The sequence below is a fragment of the Chiloscyllium plagiosum genome, unplaced genomic scaffold, assembly GCF_037043375.1.
Source record: "Chiloscyllium plagiosum isolate Xiang-an unplaced genomic scaffold, Cpla_swu_hap1 HiC_scaffold_15, whole genome shotgun sequence".
NCBI classification, from domain to species: Eukaryota; Metazoa; Chordata; class Chondrichthyes; order Orectolobiformes; family Hemiscylliidae; genus Chiloscyllium; species Chiloscyllium plagiosum.
In genome coordinates, this window is record NW_028270153.1 from 64458 (window position 1) to 85741 (window position 21284).

General features: G+C 43.5%; 1 protein-coding gene across 1 annotated transcript in view; it reads left to right on the top strand.

The window, feature by feature from the left end:
- ahcy (adenosylhomocysteinase) overlaps positions 1–21284 on the top strand; it is a 102450-nt gene that overhangs the window by 55871 nt on the left and 25295 nt on the right. The window contains exon 6 of the mRNA XM_043710997.2: positions 15740–15827. Coding sequence (XP_043566932.1) covers positions 15740–15827 — 88 coding nt within the window. The remainder of the gene's footprint in view (positions 1–15739; positions 15828–21284) is intronic.

Sequence of the window (21284 nt, forward strand, 5' to 3'; positions counted from 1 at the left end):
TCTCTCTAACGAGAACAGCCTCAAGGCCCTCAGCCTTTCCTTGTAAGACATTCCTTCCATACCAGGCAACATCCTAGTAAATCTCCTGTGCACCCTTTCCAAAGCTTCCACATCCTCCTCATTATGCAGTGACCAGAACTGTACACAATACTGCAAGTGTGGTCGTACCAGAGCTTTGTACAGCTGCAGCATAACCTCCTGGTTCCGGAACTCAATCCCTCTATTAGTAAAGGCCAAAACACTGTATGCCTTCTTAACAACCCTGTCAATCTGGGTGGCAACTTTCAGGGATCTGTGTACATGGACACCGAGATCTCTCTGCTCATCTGCGCTCCCAAGAATCTTACCATTAGCCCAGTACATTGCATTCCGATTACTCCGTCCAAAGTGTATCACCTCACACTTGTCCACATTAAACTCCATTTGCCACCTCTCAGCCCAGCTCTGCATCCTATCTATGTCTCTCTGCAACCTACTACATCCTTCGTCACTATCCACAATTTCTCCAACTCCGCAAATTTACTAACCCACCCTTCTAAGCCGTCATCCAGGTCATTTATAAAAATGACGAACAGCAGTGGACCCAACACAGACCCTTGCGGTACGCCGCTAGTAACTGGACACCAAGGTGAACCTGTTCCATCAACTACAACCCTCTGTTTTCTTTCAGCAAGCCAATTACTGATCCAAACTGCTATATCTCCCACAATCCCATTCCTCCGCTTTTTGTACAATAGCCTATTGTGGGGAACCTTATCGAACGCCTTGCTGGAATCCATATACACCACATCAACCGGTTTACTCTCATCTACCTGTTTGGTCACTTTGTCAAAAAAGTCAATAAGATTCGTTAGGCATGACCTACCCTTCACAAAACCGTGCTGACTGTCCCTGATTAGATTATTCTTTTCTAGATGGTTATAAATCCTATCTCTTATAACCTTTTCCAACACTTTACCAACAACTGAAGTGAGACTCACTGGTCTGTAATTACCAGGGTTGTCTCTACTACCCTTTTTGAACAAGGGAACCACATTTGCTATCCTCCAGTCCTCAGACATTATTCCTGTAGACAATGATGATTTGAAGATCAATGCCAAAGGCTCGGCAATCTCTTCCTTTGCTTCCCAGAGGATCCCAGGATAGAGCCCATCCAGCCGAGGGGACTTGTCTATTTTCATACTCTGCAGTATTTCTAATACCTCTTCCTTGTGAACCTCAATCTCTTCTAGTCTAGATGCAAGCATCTCTGTATCTTCCTCGCCAACATTTTCATTTTCTATAGTGAACCCTGTCAGAAAGTATTTATTTAGTGCTTCCCCTATCTCCTCTGACTCCACACACAACTTCCCACTATTATTTTTGATTGTCCCTAATTTAACTTTCGTCATTTTTTTTATTCCTGACATAGCTATGGAAAGCCTTGGGGTTAGCCTTAGATGTCTCTGCTCATCAAGTTTTCCCAAGGCTGTTCTGTTTACAGTATAGTTCGCTGTAGAATTAGACCATCCAAAATGCATCACCTTTAATTTTGGTGGTGGGGATACTTGGAATCCACAAAAACTAATTTCCCCACCAGTAATGATCATTTACGATTGTGTGTATTCTCCAAAAGATGCACTGCAGAAATTTGCCAAAGATCTTTAGACAGCACCTTACAAATCATGAACACTTATATCTAGATGTACAAAGGCAGCCGATATAGGGGCACACTAACTGCAAGTTCCCCTCCAAGCCACTCAATATCCTGACTTGAAAATCTATTGCCATTCCTTCACTGTCGCTGGGTCAAAGTCCTGGAATTCCCTCCCTAATGAGTGTGGATGCTAGGAAATTGTTTCCGTTAGGCGAGGAGACTAGGACCCGTGGACACAGCCTTAGAATTAGAGGGGGTAAATTCAGAACAGAAATGCGGAGACATTTCTTCAGCCAGAGAGTGGTGGGCCTGTGGAATCCATTGCCACAGAGTGCAGTGGAGGCTGGGACGCTAAATGTCTTCAAGGCAGAAATTGATAAATTCTTGATGTCACAAGGAATTAAGGGCTATGGGGAGAATGCAGGTAAGTGGAGTTGAAATGCCCATCAGCCATGATTGAATGGCGGAGTGGACTCGATGGGCCGAATGGCCTTACTTCCGCTCCTATGTCTTATGGTCTTACTGTGGGTCAACCCTCAGCAAGTAGACTGCGGCAGGTCAAGAAGAATACCCTCCGAACAGCATTGTGAATCTACCTCCCTTTCAAGAAAGCAGCTCACCGACACCTTCTGAAGGGCAACTCTTAAGGCCGCATGATGGCACAGTGGATAGCATTACTACCTCATAGCACCAGGGACCCGGGTTTGATTGCAGCCTTAGGCGACCATTTGTTTGGAGTTTGCTTGTTCTCCGTGTCTGTATGGTTTTCTTCCAGGTAAGCAGGTTTCAGTCCAAAGATGTACATGTTAGGTGGATTGTCCATGCTTCAAGTAAATTGGCATCTAATATCCAGAGGTTTGTGGGTTAGATGGGTTAGCTGTGGTAAAATGCATATGGGGTTATAGTGCTGGAGTGGGTCTAGATGGGATGCTATTCAGAAGTTCAGTACAGATTTGATGGGTTGAATGGTGTCTTTGTGCACTGTAGGGATTCTGTGAACTAGGGACAAGCAATAAATGCTGACCACTTGGTGATGCTCACGTCCCACAAATGAGTAAGTTTAAAAAAATTAATAGCCATTGAGGTAGATATGCATGAGTTAAGGAAAGCTAGCATAGACTTAAATTAAAATAATTATTACTAATTTGCTGGTGTTTTTTGAAGAGGTTACAAAGAGGGTTGATGAGGCAGTGGTATTGATGTTATGTAGGAGGTATTGAGTACGATGCCATCCAACAGACTTAAAGTTAAAACTCGTGGAACATTGAACATCACAGTAAAAAGCCCTCTAGCCCACAATGTCTGTGCTGACCATGGTGCAATCCTAAACTAATCCTGTTTGCCTGAATATGGTCTGTATCCCTCTATTCTCTGCCTGTTCATGTCTCTGCCTCTTAAGCTTTGCAATAGTATCTGTTTCTACCACCTTCCCTGCCCGTGTGTTCTGGGTACCTACCATCCTCTGTCTTTAAAAGAAAGCAACTTACTTTCACTTGCCTTTAAACTTTCCTGCTCTCACCTTAAACCTATGCCCCTAGTATTTGTCATTTCCACCCGGGGAAATATCTCCCAACCAACCATTCACTTTATCCATACCTTAATTTTATATGCTTCTATCAGATCGTCATTCAGCCTCTAAAGCTCTAGTGAAAACAATCCCAAGTCTGTCCAATCTCATTTTATAAGTAATATAATCCAATCCAAGCAATATTCTGGGGAACTTTTTTTGCACCCTCTCCATAACTTCCATATCCTTCCTATAGTGTGGTAACAAGATCTACAGACTTCTCCATGTGACCTAACTAAAGTTTTGTACAGCTTCAACATGACTTGCCACCATTTATATTCAGTGCCCCTACTGATGGTGAGCATTCCATACACCTTGTTTACCACCATATCCATTTGTGTTGCCCCTTTCAGGGAACAATAGACTTGCACCCCATGATTCCTCTGGGTATCAGTGCACCTAAAGCTTCTGCCATATGGTGTACATTTTCCTCTTGTAGTTGACCGCCCAAAATGCATCACCCTATATTTGTCCAGATTAAGCTCCATCTGCTATTTGTCTGCCCAACTTGTCCGGTGATCTATATTCTGCTGCATTCTTTGATATCCTGTGTCACTATCTACAGCTTTACCAATTTTTGTCATCACACCACCTACATTTTCATGCAAATCATGTCCATGATTTGCATGAAAGAGATCCCAATATTGATCCTTGCAAACACCACTGTTCACAGACCTTTAGTAAGAAAACACCCCTTCGTAACTAAGTGTCTTCTATAGCCAAGCCAATTTTGTATCCAATTTGCCCACTCACCATGAGTTCCATGCAATTTTATTTTCTGGACCAGCCTACCATGAGGAACCTTGTTAATTGGTTTAGTAAAGTCCATTTAGACCACATCCACTGCCTTGTCCTCATTGATCATCATTGTCAATTCCTCAAAAAGTTTGAGACAAGATCTCCACCGCATAAAACCTCCCATTGCTGACCATTCTTAATATGTCCATTTTTCTTCAAATATGCATAAATCCTATCCCTCAGAATCTTCTCCAGTAATTTCCTTACCACTGATGTAAGACTCTCGGGGACCTTGTCTGTGGTTAGAGTACAAATTATCTGTCAAAGCCTCAACTTTGCCTGATTCAATATCTTGGGGTAGACCCCTTTATGCTCTGGGAACATATCTAACTTGTCAGTAGCTAGCTACCTGATGAAGGAGCAGTACTCTGAAAGCTTGTACTTCCAAAAAAACCTGTGGGACTATAACCTGGTGTGTGATTTTTAACTTTGTCCACCTAAGTCCAACACAGGAACCTCCACATCATTAAAAAAGCAATAAACCCCTCTCTAAACCTACCATCATCCATGTCTTTTTCCTCTGTGAATATTGATGAGAAGTGTTCTTTTCTGCCTCCTATATATGTTCAAAGCCCTTGTTTGGTTTGCTTCCTAAACCTTAACATATGGTGACTTTTTCTCTTTTTAACTAATCTTCTAGCATCATTTGTTATCCAGGGTTCCCGAATCTTGCCATTCTTATGTCTCATCCTTGTTAGAACATGCTGTCCTGAATTCTGGTCTACTGCCTTTTAAAAGACTCCCATATGTCAAATGGGAATTACTTTCAAAGAACTGCCCTGATCCGGTTTTTCTAGTTCCTGTTTTATACAGTTGTAATTGGCCTTTCCCCACTTTTGCCTGGCAATTAGTGTTACTTTTTTCTATAATTATCTTAAAACTTGTGGAATTATGATCACTGTTTCCAAAATTCTCACCCAATGAAACTTTGATCACATGGCCAGGCTCATTCCCCAATAAATGTCTGATACAGCCCTTTCCCTAGTTGAGCAATCTATATATAGTTTGAAGAATCTGTCCTGGGTGCATCTAAGAAAGTCTGCCCAATATAAGCCCCTGGCTAAGTCCCAATGAATATTAGATTAGATTAGATTCCCTACAGTGTGGAAACAGGCCCTTCGGCCCAACCAGTCCATACCGACCCTCCGAAGAGTAACCCACTCAGACCCACTACCCTCTGACTAATGCACCTATTGCTATGGACAATTTAGCATGGCCAATCCACCTGACCTGCACATCTTTGGACTGTGGGAGGAAACCGGAGCACCGGGAGGAAACCCACGCAAACACTGGCAGAATGTGCAAACTCCACACAGTCGCCTGAGGCTGGAATTGAACCAGGGACCCTGGTGCTGAGAGGCAGCAGTGCTAACCACAGAGCCACCGTGTCGCCCAACTAGGCTGGCGGTATTTTCTCTGGAGCATTAAAAATTGAGGGCTGACCTTATAGAGGCTTATAAAATCATAAGGGGTATGGAGAAAGTGAATAGCCAAGATCTGTTCCCCAGAGTGGGAGAGTCCAAAACTAGAGGACATAAGTTTAAGGTTAGAGGGGAAAGATTTAGAAGGGACCTGAGGGGCAATTTTTTTCCACACACAAGGTGGTGCGTGTTTGGAATGAACTGCCAGAGGAAGTGATGGAGGCTGGTACAATTACAACATTTAAGAGGCATCTGGATGGGCTTATGAATAAGAAGGGTTTAGAGGGAAGTGGGCCAAATGCTGGCAATTCCTAGGTTAATTTAGGATATCTGGTCAGCATGGACAAGTTGGACCAAAGTGTGTGTTTCCATGCTGTACATCTATGATTCTATGTTCTCTACATCTGCTTCTTGATCCAAACAGGGTCTGTTAAGATCATGAGCATCTCTTCCCCCATCACTGTATTCCAAAGACCAGTTTGAATGATGAGCTTGAGACTAGCAATTGGGAATTTACCAATTGGGGACTTTCAAAAAAAAGTGGGCATGGACCACGAGGTGGCACCATAACCTAGGAAAGATAAATGAGGACAGACAGAGAAAAAATGGTGACCTGTAGAGTACTGAATGATGTAGGTAACATTTGCTGTTGTGTAGATCCAAGAGGTGCATTTTGAATATGGAGTTCTCCCTCCCACTTAACTGCTCCAAAGCAAGCCACTCAGCTCAAGTCATTTACAGATGGAGAAATATCGGTCTTAGCAATGACGCCGACATTCCACAAATAAGCCTCATGAACAATTTACTGAAGCTCAGAATCTTCCAGAATCAAGTTAGGTGGTATTTTTTTGCCCCTTGAGCCAACCTGAAAATGATCTACCCAGGAATATCGGAGAAATTGAAGTCACCCGGCACCACAAACCTGTTGTTTTTACATCCTTCCATAATCTGCTTACATATCTGTTCCTCTAATTATTGCTGGCTATTGGGAGGCCTATAGTATAAACCATTATAGTGATTGCACATTTCTTATTCCTGAGGTCCACCCATGTTTCCTTGCTGGGTGAGCTCTCTAAGAATCTTAGTGCAGCTGTGACATTTTTCTTAGTCAGTAATGTAACTCCCCCACCCTCTTTTACATCCCCAACTATCACACCTGAAACCTCTACAGCCTGGAACATTGTGTTACCAGGCCTACTCTTCTCTCAGCCAAGTTTGTGTAATGGTTACAACAACATGGTCCCATGCACTAATCCAGGCTCTATGCTCATCTGTTTTACCTTTTATACTCCTTTCATTAAAATGAATACACGTCAGACTGTGAATCCTGCCATGGCCGTTAATCTGGCCCTAACTGTTCTTCCTACTAGATTTGCTTGTTTTCGTGTCTCTTTTTTTTTTATCCACTCTACATGTTGACCTACTGCTCTGACCCCCCCCCACCCCAGTGGGCCACACAAGTTTAAATCCTCTCCAGTGGCTCCAATAAACCTCCCTATAAAGACAGTGGTGCTCCTCCAGTTTTGTTAGATTTTCTTCTTGTACAAGTCCCTCCTGCACTGGAGGAGATCCCTGTGATCCAGGTATGTCTCCTGCACCTACTTTTTAGCTGTGCATTTAATAGTATTATTTCCTACCTAACACCCTAAATTCCTTTTACAGGACTGCATCTCTCTCTCTCACTCGGAGAAAGTGAGGACTGCGGATCCTGGAGATCAGAGTCAAGAGTGGGGTGCTGGAAAAGTGCAGCAGGAGAGTCGATGCTTTGGACATAATGAAATGGCCTGATGAAGGGCTTATGCCTGAAGCGTCGATTCTCCTGCTTCTTGGATGCTGCCTGACCTGTGCTTTTCCAGCAGCCCACTCTTTACTCACCTCTCTTTCTGCCTATGTTGTTAGTGTCAATACAGACCGTGACCTCTGGCTGTTCACCCTTTCCCTTCAGAATGTCCTGTGCCTGCTCAGACATATTGACCCTGGCATCAAGGAGGCAACAGTGTCTAGGAGTTGCCTAGGAGGCTATAGAGTCACTATCATACAGCACAGAAACACTTTGATCCAACTAGTCAATGCTGAATATAATATCAAATGAAACTAGTCCCACCTGTCTGCTCCTGACCTATATCCATCCAAACCTTTCCTATTCATGTACTTACCCAAATGTCTTTTAAATGTTGTAATTGTGCCCACATCCACCAGTTCCTCAGGAAGTTCATTCCACAGGTGAACCACGCTCTGTATTTTTAAAAAAATGCCCCTTGTCTTTTTTAAAAATTTCTGCCCTCTCACCTTAAAAATGTGCCCTCTAGTTTTGAAATCCCCCATTCTAGGGAAAAGACACCTACCACTAACCCTATCCATACCCCTCGTGATTTTATAAACTTCATTAAGGTCTTAACCTCCTATGCTCCAGTGGAAAAAGTCCCAGCCTATCCAGTCTTTCCTTACAGCTCAAACCTTCCATGCCTGGCAACTTCATGGTAAATCTCTTCTGAACCCTCCCTAGCTTGATAGTATCCTTCCTATAACTAGTCAACCAGAACTGGACACAATATTCCAGAAGAACTCTCATCAATTCGTGTATGACTTCCCAGCTCCCTATACTCAAGATGAGCAATGAAGCCAAGTGGGCTAAACACCTTTTTAACCGCCCTGTCTATATGTAACGCAAACTTCAAAGAATTATATGCCTGAACCCCTAAGTCCTTCTGTTCTACAACATCCAAGGCCATGTGCAGGAGACCGTTTTGAGGTTTGAGAGTGATCCAGAGCTTGGAAAGATTATAAAAGAGAGATGAGAACAGTGTAGAACCTCAGTGATCTTGAAGCATTGGAACAGTAAACAGATAGGTGGCAGATCAAGAAGAGTTGAAGGGCTTTTGCCCGAAACGTCGATATTGAAGCTCCTTGGATGCTGCCTGAACTGTGCTCTTCCAGCACTACTAATCCAGAAAGAAGGTGTCAGATCAAGTCCAATGTGGAGAAGTTTGGGATGATACATTTGACTATTATATCATGGAGAGACACCTTTTTTTAAAAAAAAAAAAAAAATCCCACTCAAAAGATCTGCAAGGGCTGAGAGACCTTGAAGTCTATGTGCATGAATCATTGAGGGTGGTAGGACAGGTAGAGAAAACTATAATATGGCTTGCAATGTGGACACCGTATCAAATGCTTTCCAAAAAGTTGGTTACTAAATTAGAAATGTTTAGGATTGATGGGTCTTTGTCCGCGTGGATTAGAATTTGGCCAAAAGACAGGAAGTATAGGTAGGTGTAGTTTGGCAGTTGTCAGACGAGAGCTTAAAAATGTGTTGCTGGAAAAGCGCAGCAGGTTAGACAGCATCAAAGGAATAGGAGAATCAACGTTTCGGGCATAAGCCCTTCTTCAGGAAAAGTCCTCACTTTCTCCTAGTTGTCAGACTAGAGACCGGTTGAAAGTAGTGTTCCCTATCAGTGTTGGGACTCTCTCTGATTTACAGTAATTCCTCTGTATCCATGAAATCACTATTTGCTAATTCATCTATCCACATAAAAAGAACAAGTAACAACAAAAATTCAATATTGCATAATATTTACCCTTTCTCTGACCTTTTAAATGAGCTCCATACTGGCGAATTTCATCATTTGCAGGGGTTCTCATAAATGGAACTCTCATGAATATGGAGCAATAACTATGTATATAAACAATTTGCAGATGTGAGTTGAGGGCAAAATCTTTTTCTTTCACACGTGCATGAACATTGCTGGCTGACTATCTTTTTATTGCCTATCCTTAGTTGCCTCTGAGTAGGTAGTGATGAGTTGCCACCTTGAACCTCTGCATTCCATGCACTGTAAGTTGACCCATTATGCGCTTACGGAAGGAATTCCAGGATTTTGACCCAGCTACAGTGAAGGAACAGGTATACTTCCAAGTCAAGATGGTGAGTGGCTTGGAAAGGGGAACTTGCATGGGCGGCACGGTGGCACAGTGGTTAGCACTGCTGCCTCACAGAGCCAGAGACCCGGGTTCAATTCCCGCCTCAGGCGACTCTGTGTGGAGTTTGCCCGTTCTCTCTGTGTCTGCGTGGGTTTCCTCCGGGTGCTCCGGTTTCCTCCCACAGTCCAAAAATGTGCAGGTTAGGTGAATTGGCCAAGTTAAATTGCCCGTAGTGTTAGGTGAAGGGGTAAATGTAGGGGAATGGGTCTGGGTGGGTTGCGCTTCGGCGGGTCGGTGTGGACTTGGGCTGAAGGGCCTGTTTCCACACTGTAAGTAATCTAATCTAATGTTCCATGTTTTGCTGCCCTTCTTCTAGTGAAAGTGGTCATAGGTTTTGTTTTGGCATTTCTGGATCAAGATTGCTGCAAATGCTTCAACCTTATTTTTTGCACTGAAGAGTTGGGCTCTTCCATCATTGAGAATGGGAATTTTTGGTGAAACACCTCCAGTGAGTTGTTTATTCGTCCACCATCTTTCATGACAGGATGTGGCAGGACTGCAGAGTTAAATCTAATTCATTAGTTGTGGAATTGCTTAGCTCTGTCTATTACTTGCTGCTTATGCTGTTTTGCCCGCAAATAGTCCTGTTTGGTGGTTTTACCGGGTTGACACCCCTTCCTGACATGCCCTCCTGCACTCTCCATTGAAATAGGATTGATCCCCTGACTTTGATGGTAAAGGGTCAGGCATATCCCCCATTCAACATGAGGTTGCAGATTGTGCTGGAGTACAGTTCTGCTGTTGATGGCCCACAGTACATCATGGATGCCCAGTCTAGTGTTGCTTGATGTATTTGAAGTCTCTCCCATTTAGCTCAGTGCCACACAGCATGATGGCGGGTTTTCTCAATGTGAACGCAGGACTTTGTCTCCACAAGTAGTAAAAGGTGGTCACTCTTACTGATATTCATGGACAGATGCAACTTTAGCTGGCAGATTGGTAAGGTTGAAGTCAGGTATGTTTTTCCCTCTTGTTGGTTCCCTTACCATCTGCCATAGATCCAGTCTAGCAGCTATGTCTTTTAGGACCCAACCATCTTGATCAATAGTACTGCTACCAAGCCAGTCTTGGTAGTGGACATTGAGATCCCTCACCCTTGCTTTCTCTCAATGCTTCCTTTAAGTGTTCTTCAACATGTAGTAGTACTGGCTCATCATCTGAGGGACTACATTATGTGGTAATCAGCAGAAAGTTTCCTTGCCCACGTTTAACCTGAAGCTTTAACATTTCATAGGGTCTGGAGTCAATGTTAAGGACTTAGAAGGCAACTCCCTCCTGACTCTGCCACTGTGCTGACGACTCTGCTGGCTCTGTCTTGTATATTCAGGAATGGTGATGGTGGTTTGTGGTACTTTATCTGTATGGTGTGATTCTGAGAGTATGATTACGATTGGCTGTTCTTTGACTAGTCTGACAGTATTCTCAATTTTGGCACTGGACCCCAGATGCTTTTTAAACAAAAAAGACTCTACAGCGTCCAACAGAGCTGCTTTCTGCCATTGTCTTTTCCAGGTGATCTATCCAGTTTCATTTCTTTCTTGAGGCTTTGTAGTAATTGATACAATTGAGTGGTTTCCTAGACCAGTTCAGAGGCCATTTGAGAGTCAACCTCATTGACTCCAGACTCTCAGCAGGTGGGCCAGACCAGGTGGGGATATCCGGTTTCCTTCTCTAAAGGACATTAGTGAACCAGATGTTTTTCCCCAACAATTAAGAACATGGAACATAGAACAGTACTGCAAAATATCGGCCTGCTCCCCCCGCCCCCGCAATGTTGTGCCTTGACCTTTTATCCTACTCAAGATCAAACTAACCTACATACCTACATTTTACTATCGTCCATGTGCCTATCCAAGAATCGCTTAAACGTCCTTGATATATCTGACTCTATCACTGCTGACAGTGCATTCCATGCACCCACCACTCTGTGTAAAGAACCGACCTCTGACATCTCCCCTAAACCTCCTTCCAATCACCTTAAAATTATGTCCCCTCGTGAGCCATTTCTGCCCTATCCACTGTATCTATGCCTCTCATCATCTTGTATACTCTCATCCTCCTTCGGTCCAATGAGAAAAACTATAGCTCCCTCAACCTTACTTCACAAGACATGCCCTCCAGTCCAGGCAGCATCCTGGTAAGTCTCCTCTGCACCTTCTCTAAAGATTCCACATCTTTCCTATAATGCGGCGACCAGAACCGAACACAGTACTCCAAGGGTGGTCTAACCAGGGCTTTATAGAGTTGCAGCATTTCATTGCAGCTTTTAAACTCAATCCCCCTGCTAATGAAAGCCAACGTACCTTTTCTTTATGTTCCAGGATATAAATGCTTCAGACAGGACAGGAAGGGAAGTAAAAGGCAGGGGTAGGAGTTGCATTGCTGGTCAGGGATGATATCACCGCTGTACTAAAGGAGGACACTATGGAGGACTTGAGCATTGAGACATTATGGGTAGAACTGAGAAATGAGACGGGTATAGTTTCATTGTTGGGGCTGTACTATAGGCCTCCCAACAGTGTGTGTGAGGTAAAACAACAAATGGGTAAAGAAATAGCTACTGGAGAAGGTACTGAGGGATGGGATCTATTTATATTTGGAAGAGAATGGGTTTATCAGTGATAGGCAACATGGTTTTGTGCAGGGGAGATTGTGCTTTACCAAATTAGAGTTCTTTGAAGAAGTGACCAAGTTGGTAGATGAAGGAAGGGCTGTAGATGTAATATACTTCAACTTTAGTAAGGCGTTTGAAAAGGTTCCCCATGGTAAACTAATGGAGAAAGTGAAGTCACATGGTGTGCAGGGTGTTTTAGCTAGGTGGATAAAGAACTGGTTGAGCAACAGGAGACAGAGTAGTAGTTGAAGGGAGTTTCTTGAAATGTAGAAAGGTGACCAGTGAGGTTCCACAGGGGTCAGTGTTGGGGCCACTGTTGTTTATGATATACATAAATGATCTGGGAGATGGCATTGATGGTCTGATCAGTAAGTTTGCAGATGACAGGAAGATTGGTGGAGTAGCATAAAGCATCCTTATGACTCAATATAGATAGACTGGAGAGTTGGGTGGAGAAGTGGCAAGTGGAGTTCAATCCAGGCAAATGTGAGCTGATGCATTTTGAAAGGTCTAATTCTAGAGAGAACTATACTGTAAACGGAAGAGCCTTGGGAAAAGTTGATGAGCAGAGCGAAATCCGGGAGTTCAGGTCCATTCCCCCTGGAGGTGGATAGAGTGGTCAAAAAGGCACATGGTATGCTTGCTTTTATTGGATGGGGGATTGAGTACAAGAGCTGGCAGGTCATGTTAAAATTGTACAAGACTTTGGTTCGGTCACAATTAAAATACTGTGTACATTTCTGATCACCACATTAACAAAAGGATGTGGATGCTTTGGAGAGGGTGCAGAGAAGGTTTATGAGGATGTTGCCTGGTATGGAAGGTGCTAGCTATGAAGAGCGGATTGTTTTCATTAGAAAAAAGGAGATTGAAGGGGGACCTGATTGAGGTTTACAAAATCATGAAGGGTATAGACAGGGTGGACAGAGATGAGCCTTTTCCCAGGGTGAGGGATTCAATAACGAGGTCATGCGTTCAAGCTGAGAGGAGAAAAATTTAAAGGGGATATACGCGGCAAGTACTTTACACAGAGGGTGGTAGGTGTCTGGAACGCGCTGCCAGCAGAGGTGGTTGAGGCAGGCAAAGGAGATTTATTTAAGATGCGCCTGGACAGTGGATTTGGATCGGCACAGGCTTGGAAGGCCGAATGGCCTGTTCCTGGGCTGTAAATTTTCTGTTCTTTGTTCTTAACAACCCTATTAATTTGGGTGGCAACTTTGAGGGATGAAGGGATGTGGACCGAAGATCCTTCTGTTCCTCCACACTACTGAGAATCCTGCCTTTAACCCTATAATCTGCATTCAACTTTGACCTTCTGACATGAATCACTTCACACTTTTCCAGGTTGAACTCCATCTGCCTCTTCTCAGCCCAGCTTTGCATCCTGTCAATGTCACATTGCAACCTACAGCAGCCCTCCACACTATTCACAACTCCTCCAACCTTTGTGTCATTGGCAAACTTACTAACCCACCCTTCCACTTCCTCATCCAAGTCATTTATAAAAATTACAAAGCAAAGGTCCCAGAACAGATCCTTGCGGAACATCACTGGTCATCAAGCTCTTGGCTGAATATCTTTCATGCGCTACTACCCTCTGTCTTCTATGGGGCAGCCAATTCTGTATCTAGACAGCCACGTTTCCCTATATCCCATGCCTCCTTACTTTCTGAATGAGTCTAATGCCTTGCTAAAATCCATATAGACCACATCCACTACTCTATCTTCATCAATGTTGTGGTTCTGTTCGCCGAGCTGGGAATTTGTGTTGCAGCCACACACACAGACCAATTCCTAAACTATGAAAGCAACCACCCCAACACATACAAAAGAAGTCTCATCAAGACACTATTCAAAAGGGCCACAACACACTGCAGCACACCAGAACTGCAAAAAGAGGAAGAAGAACACCTATACAATGTATTTGCCAAAAACGGATACCCCCACAATTTCATCAACAGATGCCTAAGGGAAAGACAACGGAATGAGGACATGCCGCAACCCAAAGGACTAGTCACACTACCATACATCAAGAGCATTTCTGAACTGACAGCCAGACTACTGCGACCACTAGGACTCATAACAGCACACAAACCAACAGCCACTCTCAGACAACAACTCACCAGAATGAAGGACCCGATACCCAGCATGAGCAAAACCAATGTAGTGTACAAAATCCCATGCAAGGACTGCACAAAACACCACATAGGACAAACAGGAAGACAGCTAGCGATCCGCATCCATGAACACCAACTTGCCACGAAACGACACGACCAGCTATCCTTAGTAGCCACACAAGCAACGTGAATTCGACTGGGACAACACTATTATTATAGGACAAGCCAAACAGAGAACAGCCAGGGAATTCCTAGAGGCATGACACTCAACCACAGATTCAATCAATAAGCACATTGACCTGGACTCAATATACCGATTACTGCAGCGGACAGCTGGAACTGACAACTGGAAGCGGCAGATTCAAACCACTACAAATGCCGGAGGAAAGATCACAGAAGCGCTTCACAGGAGGCTCCTAAGCACTGAGGATGTCACCTAGACAGGGGACGAAACGTCTGCAACACAAATTCCCAGCTCGGCGAACAGAACCACAACAATGAGCACCTGAGCTACAAATCTTCTCAGACTTTGCCAAGCATTGATGAAGATATTCAATGGTTTTGTGGTCTTCAGTGGATCCTTAATTCTAGATTTTGTTTTAAAAATTGAATTCAAATCCTAGCATCTGCTGTGGCAAGATTTGAACTCAGGTGGCCGGAACATTAGCTGAGTTTCTGGATTAATAGTCTAGCAGTCATTCCACCAGGCCGTCTCTTATTTGCAGATGATACTCAGCCAGGAAGAATAGTGAACTTTGAGGAGGATGCTGAGTGACTTCAGAGGGAGCATTGACAAGTTGGCCAAGTGAACTTGCACCTGGCAGATGAATTTCAATGCAGAGAAGTATGAGGTAAAGCATTTTAGTAAAAGAAACATGGAGAGACAATACAGGAGCAGAGGAACCTCAAGGTTCACATGCATAATTCTATGAAGGTGGTCAGGTAAGTTGAAACAGTTGTTAAGAAAGATCCTTGTTTATAAATTAAGGCAGAAAATAAAACTAAGGAAGTGATGGTACACCTCTACAATTCACTGTTTAGACCACATTTCGAATATTGTGTTCAGTTCTGGGTATCTTATTTAGGGAATGATGTTAAACCTTGAGAGTGCAAAGGAGATTTAGTAAAATGATACCAGGAATGAGGGATTTTAGATAAAAGATTGGAAAACTTAAGCTTATTATGTTAGAAGGAGAAAAGATTGACATGACCTTATTGAGGTGTTCAAGATTATGAACAATTTTGACAGAGTAAAGAGGAATATTCTGTTTCCACTAGTTGGTATGTCAGTAAATAGGGATCACAATTTTAAGATACTCAACAAGAGTTAGAAGTGATATGCAAAGTTTTGAAGGTGTTTCAAACAATAACAAATATTTTACCTATAGCTGAGAGATCAATGTTTTCTTTGTTTGAAGTAGATTTTCATCCAAGAATAGGGAATGCCTTCCTCTCTCCCCTTCTTCCCAAACTAACCTTCCAATTTTGAGCATTTCATTGAGTAACAGTAACCAATACTTGGGCTCGCTCAGTTGAGCTTTACTAAGATAAAACCCTTCTATTTCTTTGTCTCATCAATTCTGAGTCCTGTGTATTATTTTTTAGGTTATGAGGTCACCACCATGGATGATGCATGTAAAGAGGGAAATATTTTTGTGACGACAACTGGTTGCAAAGATATCGTTGTGGGAAGGTAAGAAACGGTTGTTTCTGGACTCCTATGATTTTTGGCAATCGGTACAATATTGGTTTCCCCTCGGTAAACCATTGGATCACTGGTAACTGCTCAGCCTGCCACATCAGTGTTGGTTCTACATCCAAGCTATTCAAGTATATAATTACTTTTGTAACATTTAAATGAAATCTTGCTTCATGTCAGGTAATGATTCAAATGCCAAGAAAATAATTCTTTTAATTTTTGCCAGCTAGTTTACTGACTCATTTGGCAGAGGAAATGTTTCTGGATGTAGGTTTGCTCACTGCGATGCAAGGTTCATTTTCAGACGTTTCATCACCATTCTAAGTAACATTTTCAGTGGGCCACTGGACAAAGTGTCCAGAGGCTCACTGAAGATGTTACCTAGTATGGTAACGGAATGACTGAAAATGAACCTTCCATATCAGCGCGCAAACCTACATCCAGGACCTCAACCTGAGCTACAAGTCTTCTCAAAACTCGCTGGGAAATGTTTCTCCCTACTTGCTTTATTGGGATACTTCCATAGTATGCCTTTATTTGATTGCTGCTTAACCTCTCTGTTTTAAGGATGGCAATCCAAGCTTCCCTACGTTTCCACAAAACAAACCACATACTATCCTCAATCATTCTGATAAGCCTCCTCTGTAGCTTTTAATGCCTTGCTATCTATCTTAAGATGTACCGTGGATGTCTACAATGCTCAGTTGAGGTATAGCTAAAGACTTGTAAAGTTTAACAGACTTCCTATTTCAACAAACCCACCTTTACAAAGCTAAGTATCCAATACAGTTTCTTAACCATTATATCAACTTTACCTGGTATGTCATACAGCACGGGGTTGGTAATTATAGAGTCATGGAGTCATACAGCACAGCATGTGGGTGTTTCTGGCTAGGTCAGCATTTACTACCTAAGCCTAATTGCCCAGAGCACAATTAAGAATTATCCACATTGCTGGGTCTGGAGTTATATGTGAGCTGGACCTGCAGTTTCCTTCCCTAAATAACATTCGGGAACCAAATTTTGTTTTTTAACCAATTGACTATGGATTCATGGTCATCAGATTTTTACTGTGAATTCCAGATTCAATTTGAATTTCATCATCTCCCAGGGTGGGATTTGAATCCATCTCCCCAGTACATTACCAGGGTCTCTGGATTAATAGTCTCATGATAATGCCACTAGGGCATTGCCATCCAGTCAGGTGACTTGTCAACTTTAAGTGCCAATAATCTATCCAACAGTTCTTCCTTATCAATTTTGAACACTTATAGCGACAGAGTTTCCTCCTTGGTCACCATGCGGCAGCGTCTGCTTTTTTTGAAAAGACTGATGCCAGGTGTTTATTTAAGACCTCATTATGCCTGTTGCCTCTGTGTAAATTCTGATTTTTGATCTCCAATCAGCCCTGTTCCTTTGGCCGCACTCACTATTTGCCTATAGAAGATGTGGCGATTTTCTTTAATGTTGGCTTTCAGTCTTTTCTCATAATTCCCTTTTCTTCTCTGATATGCTTCACCTTCCATCTGAACCTTCTGTATTCCTGTTGGTTCTCAATAGTGTTTTCTACTTGAAATCATACTTTTTGTTCTTAATTTCTAACTCCTCCTCAACAAGGGGCTGAGTGTTTTTTACCCATGTTTCCATATATTTCTTGACAATTTCCAAACCTTAGGATAAAAAAAAGTATGGCACAGGAACAGGCCCTTTGGCCCATCGTTGCTGTGTCTCAATTCCCTGCCTGTTCTTATGACTCCCTAAATGCCTATTAAACTTAGCTAATGCACTTGCTTCTACCACCTCCACTGGTAGTGTGTTCTAAAGTGTTTTTAAAAAAAAGCTTTTCCATCTCGCCACCTTCAAACTCTCGCCACCTTCAAACTCTCGCCACCTTCAAACTCTCGCCACCTTCAAACTCTCGCCACCTTCAAACTCTCGCCACCTTCAAACTCTCGCCACCTTCAAACTCTCGCCACCTTCAAACTCTCGCCACCTTCAAACTCTCGCCACCTTCAAACTCTCGCCACCTTCAAACTCTCGCCACCTTCAAACTCTCGCCACCTTCAAACTCTCGCCACCTTCAAACTCTCGCCACCTTCAAACTCTCGCCACCTTCAAACTCTCGCCACCTTCAAACTCTCGCCACCTTCAAACTCTCGCCACCTTCAAACTCTCGCCACCTTCAAACTCTCGCCACCTTCAAACTCTCGCCACCTTCAAACTCTCGCCACCTTCAAACTCTCGCCACCTTCAAACTCTCGCCACCTTCAAACTCTCGCCACCTTCAAACTCTCGCCACCTTCAAACTCTCGCCACCTTCAAACTCTCGCCACCTTCAAACTCTCGCCACCTTCAAACTCTCGCCACCTTCAAACTCTCGCCACCTTCAAACTCTCGCCACCTTCAAACTCTCGCCACCTTCAAACTCTCGCCCCCTTCAAACTCTCGCCCCCTTCAAACTCTCGCCCCCTTCAAACTCTCGCCCCCTTCAAACTCTCGCCCCCTTCAAACTCTCGCCCCCTTCAAACTCTCGCCCCCTTCAAACTCTCGCCCCCTTCAAACTCTCGCCCCCTTCAAACTCTCGCCCCCTTCAAACTCTCGCCCCCTTCAAACTCTCGCCCCCACTAGTAGTTGCGAAGAGAAAGATTCCGGCTATCTGACTCCAACGGAAGACCGGCAGAGCACTCAAAGACAACAAGTACACTAGAAAGGAGCTTAAAGAAGGAGGTAGGGCTAAAAGGGGTCGTGAAATGTCTTTCAACGAGAATTAAGGAAAACCGTAAAGCGTTTTATATAAGGGACAAGGGTGAGCGAGGGCAAGAGTAGATCCAGTCAAGGACAAAGGATAGAATTTAGGTATGGGTCTGGAGGAAATGGGTGAGGTACTTTTCGAATACTTTGCATCTGTATTCAGAAAGGAGAAGGACATGGTGGGTGTTGAGGCTCAGGAGGGGTATGCTGCTGTTCTAGAGTATGTCAATATAAAAAAAAACAGCGGTATTGCTTGTTTTTAAGAAAAACATTAAGGTAGACCAGTCCCCAAGGCCTATTGGGATCTACCTCAGAATGCTGAGGGAGGCAGGTCAGGAAATTGCTGGAACATTGTACAAAATCATTGTATCCTCTATACACAGGAGACGTCCCAGAGGACTGAAGAATAGCCAATGTTGTTCCTTTGTGCCTTATGTCAGTGATAGGGAAAATTACTGGAGAAGATTCTTAGGGATAGGGTTTACTCGCATTTGGAAATGTTTGGACTTATTAGCAGTAGGCAGCATGATTTGGTGCAGAGAAGATCACGTCTCATAAACTTGATTGAGTTTTTTTGTGGAAGGCCAGGGCAGTAGATATTGTCTGTGTGGACTTTAGCAAGATCTTTGACAAGGTCCCACATGGCAGGCTGAAGGGTCTGTTCCTGTGTTCTATCCACACTATCCAGCCCTCCTAATTTTATACACTTCCATTAAGTCATTTCACAGCCTTTAAAATTCTACTGAAAACAATCCAATTTGTCCAACCTCACCATATTGCTAATGCACACCAATCTAGGCACATCCTGGTTAACAAACCTCTTTCGCACCTCCCCAAAACTTCTGCGTCCTTTCTATGGTGTAATGACCGGAGCTGTGGCCTATCTAAAGTTTTATGCAGTTGCAACATGACTTGCCAATTTTTATTGCAGTGCCTCAACTGATGAAGGCATTTATTCTGTGTCTTCTTTACTACCTTGTTCACTTAAGTTGCCACTTTGATGGAGCTATGGACTTGTACCCCAAGATCCCTTGGTATATCAGAAACAAAAATGGAAATTGTTGGAAAAGCTCAGCAGGTCTGGCGGAATATGTGAAGAGAAATCAGGATGAACGTTTTGGGTCTGGTGACCCTTCCTCTGAACAGTTCTGGGTGGCATGCTAATAACAGGAAAGACCAATAAAGAGCATTTATAGAACTTGAACATAGTGCTTAAGTGTTTCTTCAAGGGAGGTATACACCTCTGGAGGGAAAATGCGTGTTCCAGATACCCAAGTGACCTAATTGAACTACAGAGTTGACAATACTGGCTAACACCTGTTAGAAGATTGAGGGTGATCAAAGGTTCTCTGGTTCCCATGTCTGTACTGCAGCTTGGATCTTTCCTTGGGTTGGTGAATTATTATGGAAAATTCATATGTACCCTGGTCTCCACCCTGACATCTGCTATTGAAAGGATCAGTCTTGGAGTTGGTCTTATAGCCAAGGTGTAGCTTTTAGGGAAGTGAAAAAGCAGCTATCGTTGTCTAAGTTGTTGTTTAAGTGAGATGTGATGTTGACATACTATGCCCTATCTGTGTAGAGTTGGCTGCCTGGCCCAGTGAAGAAGAATGTATGATAGCATATGCTTCCTGGATTTTGGCTGATGCTGAACAAAGACATGCCCATATAGAGAAGGAAGGTTTGGTTGTCACTTTTGGCGTGAGAAAGTTCCTCTAATACTTTTATGGATGTAAATTTGTAATAGTAACAGACCACAAACCTTTTTAGGGCTGCTTAGGACAGAACCCATGCTATCCATAACTTCAGGTCAAATTGAACGGTTGGCTCTTACCCTGAGTGCATACAGTTATAAGTTGGAACACCATCTTGGAGGCCAAGTGGCAAATGTGGATGCCATAAGTAGTCTCCCATCAGTGGTTGTGCTGCCACTAGAACAGTCCATTCTGGTTTTAAACTTTCTGGACTGTGGATTTCTGAGGAAGGGTCACTCGACCTGAAATGTTAACTCCGATTTCTCTCCACAGATGCTGCTAGACCTGCTGAAACTTTCAGCAACTTCTGATTTTGTCACAAAAAGATCCCCTCCTGACACAACTAAAACAGCTGGGGATGATGTGGGAAACAAAAGGCCATCATAACCAGATTTGAAATCTTCCTAGATGCAGCGAGACCAGTTCAGGACCTGTGATGTACAGAGTTTGATAGAGGCAATCCTGACCAAGCACGTGGTTCACATGAAAGCTACAACCTCCGAAATGGGACAGGAGCAAAAACATACTGGCATCTTTGAACATCTGGCCAGGCGCACAGAACCTGTGGAATCACTTCCTCTGCCTTCCGTCAAAGAAACCTCGGAGGATAAGATGGAATCGGCAGATGTTGCAGCTTCAGCGCCATTGCTGCCTGAAGAACATGTTGAATTTTGGCTGAGATGTTCTGGGCGCAAGATGCAGGCTACAGTCTGGTATATGTCACTAGTATCTGAGGCAGAGTCTGATACAAAAACACCCAAGGAAGAAGAATGGATCCACTGACTTGGAGGGAGAGGGATCTAGTGATTGTAGCAAGGTCAACCAATGTGGACCTCAGCGAATGAGTTCCCAATCAGGGAGTTCTGGCTGTCAGATATAAATAGGAGTGTCAAGGGTTCTGTTCACTCTAGGAGCCATCTGTGTGCTAGCTGGTCAATGTCATGTA